The 10176-nt window shown below is 30.0% G+C and overlaps 1 protein-coding gene across 2 annotated transcripts; it reads right to left on the reverse strand.

Moving 5' to 3' along the window:
• Positions 1 to 2316: 2316 nt before the first annotated feature.
• Positions 2317 to 6200, reverse strand: LOC105131833 (uncharacterized). 2 transcript variants are annotated; one of them, XM_011035004.1, is made up of 7 exons: positions 6056 to 6195; positions 5655 to 5773; positions 5322 to 5518; positions 5092 to 5199; positions 3188 to 4980; positions 2869 to 2938; positions 2317 to 2672 (listed from the first exon to the last, which is right to left on the reverse strand). In XM_011035004.1, exons 2-7 carry the CDS (start codon positions 5749 to 5751, stop codon positions 2523 to 2525), a joined length of 2415 nt encoding a protein of 804 aa, XP_011033306.1. In that variant the 5' UTR covers positions 5752 to 5773; positions 6056 to 6195; the 3' UTR covers positions 2317 to 2522. The 2 variants fall into 2 exon arrangements, with proteins under 2 accessions (XP_011033306.1, XP_011033308.1); XM_011035006.1 differs by lacking the exon at positions 2317 to 2672 and having other exon boundaries at positions 2887 to 2978; positions 6056 to 6200.
• Positions 6201 to 10176: the final 3976 nt, after the last annotated feature.

The following is a 10176-nucleotide window of genomic DNA, read 5'->3' on the forward strand; positions in this document are numbered from 1 at the left end:
ATATGTAAGAAATATTTATTTATTATTAATATCATTAAAAATATAGAGTTTTTTTATTTATTCCTTTCTCTTAAAATAACAAGGTTCACATTCAGATAAATGGTTAGAATTTTTTATTTTTTTAAAATAAAAATATATAAATTTTAGAACTTTAACAATTTAAAACTCAAAAACAAACATTTTTGTTCCTTAATTTAAAGCTATTTTAAGTAATTTATTTTCCCAAATTATTTAATATATTTCTTATAAATATACTAACTTATCAATTATCAATGGGATCTTTAAGTTTCTTCGATTAAAACTATTTTTTACAAGTATTCAAGTTTCTATAATAAATTTAGAGTATGTTAGATAGATTAAGATGAAAAAATCCAAACACTTGAACATACTAATTAATTTCTATAGAAAACACTAAATAAATTTTTATTTATATATTTTGGATTTTCAAACATCATCAACTAATACATTGGCCTATGCTTACACTATGCCATGGAGTGGAGTAAAAAAATATTAAAATGTAATAGAAAATCTATATATTGATAACATGTCTTCTAGAAGAAAAAATTAACACCATTCTAATTTAATATTAAGATGAAAATATATTATATTAACTAGGCATGTAAGAAATGTGAAAGTAATATTAGAAAAACAAAAAGAGAAACTTTTAATTAGTTTAATATTAAAAAATGAAAGTTATAAAAAAAATAGCATTTATTTGGAGAAAAATCTTAAGTAAATTGAAATCAATCATGTAAATTATGAATGCCATTAAATTTAATAAATTTTTTATATTAAAAATTATTTTTTATTTAATTACATGCATAGCAGTTTTTTCGCATGGAACATTTTTTAAAAGAAAAGAAATCGTGTTAGAACGTACTGAAAACATATAGACATGGAGATATAAGAAATCGCACTGACTTGTAAATATAAAAATAAATAAATAAATAAATACTTGAGAAAAAGACGAAAGATATGTTTTTTGACCCTTATGTCATGGAGGTTCTGTCAAGGGATCCAAAGCTATTATCAAAACTCGTCTAGGTGGTGCCACCATGACCTGACAGCACGGGCACAAAATGAACCTCCGATTACCATTTTCTTCATTTTTATTTTTTCTCTCCTCTTTAATTTTTACTCCATGCCCTTCAATTTTTAAAATTAACCTGTCAAAAAAAAATTTAATTTAATTTTTATTTTTTAATCACTATTTAATTTTTTAATTTTATCCTTATTAAATTTTATTATTTATCAAGTTTGATCACCATTTTTATAATTTTATAATTGCTATTTATATAATTTAAGATAACTTTTAGAATTAATTTTTTTAATGATTCTATCCTCCTTTTTTTTATATCAAGGATATTTTTATTATGTAGATTTTTTTTGTTTTACCTTGTAATTTTTTTAGATTGTTTTTTTTTTAATATCATTATCCAACATTAAATTGATTTTGAATTTGAGTTTCTCAATTAAATTTAAATCTAAAATTTCACAAATTACAAATATAAAAAATTAATCCAGTTTTAAAATATTCAATCAAGTTTGCTTGGGTTTTTTTTTATCATTTCTTTAAATTAATTTTTTTTAATTTTATTTTTTAATATTTATTTAATTGAAGATTGCACTTATTTTTTTATCTGTTTTTTTATTTGTTTTTTACATTCTTTGTTTTATTTTTTTTTAATTGAATTATTTCGAGGTTTTTATTTATTATTTTTTTAAATTAAATAAATTATTATAATTAAATATTATAATTTATTTAATTTTTTTTTTTATAAAGTTATTTCAGCTTAACCTTAACTACAAATTTAACCTGAACTACAAATTTAAGTAGATAACTCAAGTTTTTTTCTCTTCAGATAACTTAAAATATACACACACATCCAACCTTAAGTTATATATGTTCAATTTTAAATTAATTAAAAAATAGATTACATAAATATTTTTATTTACTTTCAAAAAAGTTATTTTTATTCTAAATCAATCTAATTTATTATTATTTTAATATTTATAAAAAATATCATGTTAAATATTTATTTTAAATTAAATTATATTTTTATCAATAACACAAGTTTTTTTAAATTTACTAAGTTGATTTGATCAAATCAGATTAATCTTTCCCAAAAAATTTTAAATTAAATTATATTTTTATCAATAACACAAGTTTTTTTAAATTTACTAAGTTGATTTGATCAAATCAGATTAATCTTTCAAAAAAAAAACATCGGCACCAACAAGATATTTTTTTCATGTAAAAAAAATCTGAACTGCAGGATAGCAAACGATACAGTAACAAGAGAAAATCGGAGCATCTGCCAAAAACGGAGATCCATCTCATAAACCGTCAAAGTTTTGCTAACTAGCATACACTATACAGAAAATAACAAGGTGTCGAGTGTAAAGTTAATATACAACAGTTTCTTTGACAATCAGAATGCATCCTGCTGAAAAAGTAAAGCTGACCAGACCCAAATATAAGAACACATCCATATACGCAAACTGATGAGGCCGGCAAATTCTTACTTGGATTTAGGGCTTAATTTGCACATGTTCCTCCATTTATCCTTGAGGTCTATTGTTGTTCGGCCATTCGAAAATACAGAACTACCATACTCCAAAATGTCCTTCCAGGGATATTTCCCGTCACTTGCAAATTTCTGCACTCCCTCCTTTAAAAAGAGCAAAAAATTAGAGCCCGATAGATCACAATGAAGAGCTAAAAGCCAAAACTATATGATATTAGCTTGTGAAATGAAAGAGATTTAGAATGCACAACCAAGAAAATCTCTCTTAAATATGTATAAATGCATTTACGGTGAGCATACAATTGAAAAAAATATTGGTGTCAGAAGCATAAACAAATACCTTTAGTATCTCCTCCTCATCAGCTGTCCACGGAACCTTTTTTCGCCTCAACTGGGGCATTGCAGGGGTACTGCAGATCAGAATAACATTTTGGTCAACTACAATTGCCACTGCAATCAAATGTCAAATTAATAAGGGAGCAAAGTGATTTACCCAAATTCACACACACGACAAAAGAATAATAATAGAAGTTGACATAGCATAGTCAGATTTTTTGAAGGTAGTATACTATAGAAGGCAAAACTGTTTCAATTCTGGAAATGGCATTCAGAGGAGTACATAACCACCTGCATAACACTTTGAATAACTGGAAACTTACTATTGTCTCTCTCTCTTTCGGAATCTTATGAAGTAATTAGTACTCATTGATTTGTCATCTTCATCGCCAGAGGTTTCTCCTCCATCGCTGCTCATGGCACAAACAGCTTTCTGTCTTCGACCATCTGTTCTCTGGCTTCCAGAGGCAATCTCCTTCTCTTTACACAAATGATTATCAACAGTGTCTTTAGGATCAACACTAACTTGGTGTTGATTTATGTCAAGTTCAGTTCCAGATGAGTTATCTTGAATCACCTCCTCCCCTTCCTTTTCTACAGTAGATATATGATTCGTCCTAACATTTACATCAGGCACTTCTTCTCTACACAGCGAATTAACACCAATGCATGATGCCAAAGGCTCTACTTGCTTCTTCTTCCTTTTTCCTTTCTGAAATTGATGGTCACTACCGTTAGATATGTGACCTTGATTATTTGATTGTTTGTGTTTTTCTCCAACCAAATTCTCATAATCAAGAAATTTATTAAGCAGATCCTTATCTTCATTCTGTCTTGAGCTGCCATGTCTTTTGCTAAGTAGTCTATGAGCATGTTTGTTTGACCGATACTCCTGTCTCGTTTCAATAAATAACTTCAGTTCCTTCCTCGCTGAATAGGCCTTTTTCTTAGCTTCAAGGTACTCTGAAATAGCAAGAGAATATGCACAGAAAGGACAGTAAAAGTCTCCCCTCTCATCAAAATGTGGTGAGAAAACTAAACAGTTCTCATGAATCACCAATGAGCAACTACCAGCACCACAAACCAACAACTGACCATCTTTACGGCATTTTATGCAAAGATTTTGATCTGTCCAGTTACCTTCTGCCAGAGAATCATGACTTATCATGTATTGAGAACTCAGAAAATGACTCTTCTTCAGACCAACATCAACCCTCTCATGCTCAAACTCATCTTCTTCAAATAGATGGTCTGTGCCAGCTTCTCTTTCATCAGCATCAGTATTCCTCTGAAATCCATTTGAGGATACACTATTTGATGGTTTTTGTTGACCACTATGATCAGAGTTGTCTTTGTTTCCACTTACAAATAATCTGTCCGAGGTTCCCACAGATGGTGCAGCATTTGATTTTCTAGGTTCAGGATGGTGGATTTCATCCACGAAGCTATACCGATGGAGTCCATCCCCAGATAGTGGCATTTTGTTGGTATTATGAGCAATTTCATGCTGATTGTGCTGGAACGCATTGTCAGCATCAAGACTATGCCTGTGCCTATCTATACCATCATCTTCATCATGATCGTTCTCTACAGGTCTGCTTCCTTCCAGTCCTCCCTGTGAAGATTCTTTTTCCAAGTGAAAATCTCTGTTTTCAGAATCCTCAACCACTCTCTCAAATGAATCTTCTACCATGTCCTTGTGCTGTGAAGGAGTCGAAGAAATTTGTCCCATGGACAGATTGTCATGCAAGGCATCTTCCTTGAACCTCTTGGCTTGTGGCTGAAGATGATCACCATCAACACAACCTTGATCTTCATGGTCTCCAGCCTGATTTTGACTAGCTGAACCACCTCTCTCTCTCTCAGAGTGTAACAAGTTCCTGTTACATGAATTGTCTTCCACTACATTCTCATTTTCATGCAGCAAAGGAATGGAACTTTCTTCAGGAGGGTTAATTTGTCCATCAGTATCACTCCCACCTATCCACCCCACAGGTGCACCATCGTCCCCATAATCTGTAGTGATTCTATTACCCCTATCATTTGCATTCACCAGTTTACTATATTCCTTCAACGAAGCATATGGATGAATACCCTCAAGAATTGCATCTTTCACCTGGTTTTCATAACAAAAAATAAAAACAATCACCAAACAGCAAGTGAGGATTAATCATCTCCATTTCTGTTTAACATCGAAACTTGAGAAAATAAAGAAATTCTCAATCACCTTCTCCAAAGCACATTTAGACATGCAAGCTCTTTTATGCATAATGAAAGGGTGAATGTCCCATTTCAATAGCTCCGGTCCACCCCTATTCAAATCTGATACTGATGTCTAACAAACAAGAAATCCATGTCAAAATTCACAATCATGGCCCACGTGAGTAACAAGTGTTTTTATAAGATTTCAAACCCAAATTGCTTACAAGTGAAAGCAGAAATAGTAAACCGAATCACCTCTTGCAGTATGGACTGGAGCACATCCTCACAACTCTCCGACAAATCAAACGTGACTTTCAGTTCTTTAGAAGTAACACCATTCGCAATTCCATTATCACTACGACAAAACAAATCCTCTAAGCATCTCAAAGCAACCATTTCCCTCGTGTTTTTCCCCAAATCATCAGGTATTTCCGGAGCTGCCTCAATCAATTCTGGAACAAACCAAAACAAAACACCTCAGCCCCCAAGAACAATCAAAACAGCCCAAGTAATTACATTTCATTTCAAAACACACAGCACAAATTCCTTAAACACTCATTTATGAATTCGAGAATGCAGCGCACATACCATGTAAAATCGAGGGCTCTATTTGCCGAAAACTTGCCAAGTACTCAATCACCCAAAGCCACGCGAGGGTCGTAGCTGAACTAGATGGATCATCCATCAAAGCCTTTTTTTGTCAAAACCTACCAAAAAAAACAATAATTTTGACATAATAAAACCACCATAAATTAGGGTTTGCTAATTTAAAGAATGAGGACCCTTCTTTGTGCACAGACTAAAGATTGATGAAAGGGGCAGTTAACCCTAATTAGTTTGTTTGGTTTATTATAAAGATTTTTTATTTCGTGGGGGAATTCAAAAAAAAAAATTGTTTTCTGTTTCGGAGAGTTGTTAATTTTCTCGGGATCCAAACATGAGATAAGAGAGAATTCGAAGGATTAAAGAACAGTGTAATGTGTAAGTACCTTTTCTAGTGAATTTAAACCACAGAGACGCAAGCCACCGGTCATGTATGTATGTCGAGAAATGGAGTTCCAATTTCTGGAGATTTGAACTCCTCTGGTCTCTTTCTCTTATCACTTTCCCTTTTGTTTAATTGAATTTTTTTAATTTCGTTGTATTAGAAGGATTTCAATTCTTGGCTTCTCGTTTCTTTCTTTCCTTCCAATATTTGGGGGATAGAAAAAACGACCATCACTACGGCTGGAATTAACTTATTTTTTCTTTCCATTTCCCCTTATTTCTCTAATTTTTATAAATATAGATGAACTATATAGATAATTTTAATTTTGTTGTTAAATCGTTTTTCATATAATTTTATTTTTTCTTTTTTTCAAAATTTCAATTAAAGACTTTCATCTAGTATCAAGGTTTTTTAATCTATATTTCGGTTGAAATTTTGTTTTTTGAAGAAAAATAACATCATTTTATAAGAAGCTTAACGTTTTTCATTGACTGATCTCTTACAAGATAATAGTATGAATAATTGAATATTAAGATAATTTAATTAATAAAAATTTATTTAAGTATTTCGAGTGGAATGAGGTTCGTTTTGCTAATTTTCGATTTTTAATCCTAAAAGAATTCATAGTGTTAGTTAACAATACGGGAAAAAAAGAGTACCTTCGTTCTATAAAGAAATGCATCCACATGGATAAAAGGGCAAATTTACCATGTAAATAGACGACTAGACGTGGTCTCGTATTATGTAGCATATCCATATTTTATTTGTAAGAACTAATATCTTGGTGTAGAAAAGATGTTTTTTTTTTAGAAACAATTATTTGTTTTATCGTTTTGTTAGGTTTAACAACCTGGTTTTAATTTAATTAAATAAATAATAAATAATAGTAGTAAATAGATAAAAAAAAAATTTAAATTTACGATAACTTAAAAAAATCTTAAAAATAAGATATTAGATTTAAAAAAGAGATAAAAAAATTATTGTCAAGCTAAAATAATAATATGATAAACATATAACTTGGGTAATAAAGAGTTAATCAACCCAGTATAACCTGTAAAACTTATGGTCTGAATCATGAGACAGGATAACTTGATAAAAAACTATAAAAAAATTACAAAATCAATTTTTGTTTGAAAAAAAGGAAGTGCAGATAATGAAATCATAAAAAAAAAATAAGTTAAACAAAAGAATATCGATTATTGTTAATTTTTGAAACCGATAACTCAAGTTATTAGACCAAAAATATCATAAATGGAAAAACAATAAAGCTTAATCCTCATCAAGTCAAATATTGAATGATGAAATCAAGAAAAAAAATCAATTACATAAAAAAATATAAAATAAAAAATAGTAATTAGAAGAATTAGGATGGAAATTGAAAAATAAATTAAAAGATAACTATAAATTTTCAATTGGATGGTTAAATTGAAAAGAAAAATAACTTTAACTAAAGGACAACAAAATTTATATGAATGAGGACTAAATTGAAAAAAAATAATACAGATAAACTTGGATTAAATAATAAAATTAAAAACCTATTAAACTTTTACAAAATAACTAAGAAAAAAAATAATATATAACAAATTAGAATTGAAAAACTAAATTGAAAACAAATAAGACTCTATAAAAAAGCTAAGAATAAAAATAAAAAATAAAGATCAAAGTTAAAATATTAATAAAAAGATGATTAATCTAAAATTCTCAAGCGAAGAGAAAAAAAAATTAAAAAAAAGGTTAATTAGTGATAAATTATCACACCGTAGCCGACACACAATGCCTCGAGAGAGAAAAAACGTAACGTTTTGCTTATATGATGGCCACTGGAGATTTATATGGTCGTTAACTTCAGGGCCCGTGGAATTAGTCGTGGTGCGCGCAAGCTGGCCCGGACACCCACGTTAATCTAAAAAAAAAACATAATGTTTTTTGAAATAACATAATAGCAAGACATTTTATGCTATCAGGCATGCTCAACTCAAAATATATAGACATCCAACACGTGATAACAACTTTTTTAATTTAATTAATATTATATCTCCTTTAAAAGACCAAAAGGCCATGAACTTGATAATCATAAAAGGCCAAAGTGAAAATACTAAAAGGCCTGTAGACACATGGCTTAATATTTTTTTTATTTTAAAAATAAATATATCATTTCACTATATTTTTTTTTTTAAAAAAACCCCTCTTAGTCCGTTTTAAAAATTCTAACTTGGAGGGTAATTTGAGTAATTTATTGTGACAAATAAAAAAACCATTTATGCTCTTAATAAATTCTTTAATAAGTAATAGAGACTATGTGGAAAGACCAAAATACCTTCAACATAAAGATAATTGGTTTTCTTTAGAAGGGTAAAATTGCAATTACATGGTCAGAATGAATAGTAAAATATGTTTACATGCACACTAAATTTTCCTTCCCCTTTAGTTTTTATTATATATTAAAATCAAATATATTGTTAAGAAATAACTTAATAAATATTCTCAAGTTTGGGCCGGGGGATGCAATTATATGAAAAAAAAAATTTAAAGATAAAATTCAAAAAATAAAATTTTTTGCATAGTTCATTCATTAATATAACACTCATGCCTTTTAGTTTTCTAATTGTAGGAAATCTTAGATATAGCTACGTCTCCTAATTCAATATAATTAATTAAAAGGCAAATATTCCTTTCCTTATTTTCCAAACCACGGTATCCATTGTCATCCGTGATCATACATTTATATTACCTTGGTGAACATAAGTGTTTAGCATCTAACCATCCTCGCGGTGGCAGAAATCAACAGAGAAAAAGGAAAAGAAAAAAGCAGCACATATTTGAAGCAGCTGCCAGTTTGGCTTTGAAAGTTCAGTGGGCATGTTTGGAGAAACGAAGACCTCAAATAGATATCACCAACAACCGTTCTGGAAGTTGAAATTAGGCATGGACTATCATTGTCACCGTTAGGTTGAAACGTTCCATGTGAGAACTTTCTGTCGAGCAGAAAATCATGCCAGCCAGAAGAAGAATGCCCTCAGAATGGAATCACAATCACTTAAAGAAACGCTTACTTCTTTATTTTATCTTATTTTGGCTATCTTTAACTGGAGCAGTTTGAGCTTTGAACAAGTTAAACCAAGCTTATTCTTCCCCCCCTTTCTTTTCTTCTGGAAAAAAACCTTTTATTCCTCTTCTCCAGTATTCATCATGGAATCTTCATCCTCCTGGACCTCATAATCCCTTTAAAGGTTGCAATACAAGCATTTCGTTTTTCGTTTGCATAAAGGGATCTCTCTGAATGACCAAATCCCAGAATACGAGGCCACAGAATCCAACTACATGCCTAACAGGCAATATTCCTCCATGCTTACCAATCACTACAAAAAGCATCCAGAAAAGTGCCCAATATATGATTTCTGTTCTCTCTTTTCTTGATGCTTGTTTCCTTGTACATGAAGGCTGCAATTTCCCTTTCAGCCCCACCTGTCCTTTAGGACCGAATTAGATACCGTTTGTAACACTGCAGGTTTTAAGAAACAAAATCATCAAAATTTTCTTTGTTGGTTTTAAAAAAGAGATTTTATTCTATTTTAAAAAAAAATTATTTAAAAATATATTAAAATAATATTTTTTAAATTTATTTCTTACATGATGCATCAAATAAAAAAAAAATTCAAAGTATCATAAAACTCCAGTACAAAAAAAGGTCGAAAATAGTCGGTCGCTAGCCCATCAATTCCTGCACCCACTGTGTTTTCCCAAAATCTCAAAGTTCTCTGAGTCCCATTCTCAAATCTCTCATTTATTTTTATGATGGGAATATATCATTTATTTAAAAATGAGATCTTTTTCTTTTTTTAACAATTAGTTAGATACATCACGGAGAGCTGGAACTCCCTTCGATACATGTGAATAGGTTTATGAATACTTATTTTCGCACCTAAGGTTTTACAAAAAAAAGAAAAAGAAAAAGGAAATGCAATTCCGGATTTATTAATGATAAATCCCAATTAATCAATCATAAATGCGTCTAATAAATATCTAATTACTGAGACCAGGTATGAACAAACCATTCCAGAAACTAGACAAAAATTAGCAAATTACACTTAAGACTTTTAATTAAGATTGCTTGCAACAAAA

This window comes from Populus euphratica, unplaced genomic scaffold (genome assembly GCF_000495115.2).
Source record: "Populus euphratica unplaced genomic scaffold, PopEup_1.0 scaffold101.1, whole genome shotgun sequence".
NCBI classification, from domain to species: domain Eukaryota; kingdom Viridiplantae; phylum Streptophyta; class Magnoliopsida; order Malpighiales; family Salicaceae; genus Populus; species Populus euphratica.

Bases quoted from the DNA above. Each gene is read 5' to 3' on its own strand.
- LOC105131833 (XM_011035004.1), bottom strand. From the start codon at position 5,751: ATGGATGATCCATCTAGTTCAGCTACGACCCTCGCGTGGCTTTGGGTG. The intron at 5,519-5,654 runs GTATGTGCGCTG...GGTTTGTTCCAG, and splicing joins AGAGCCCTCGATTTTACATG to AATTGATTGAGGCAGCTCCG. The intron at 4,981-5,091 runs GTGATTGAGAAT...TATGAAAACCAG, and splicing joins CTAAATGTGCTTTGGAGAAG to GTGAAAGATGCAATTCTTGA.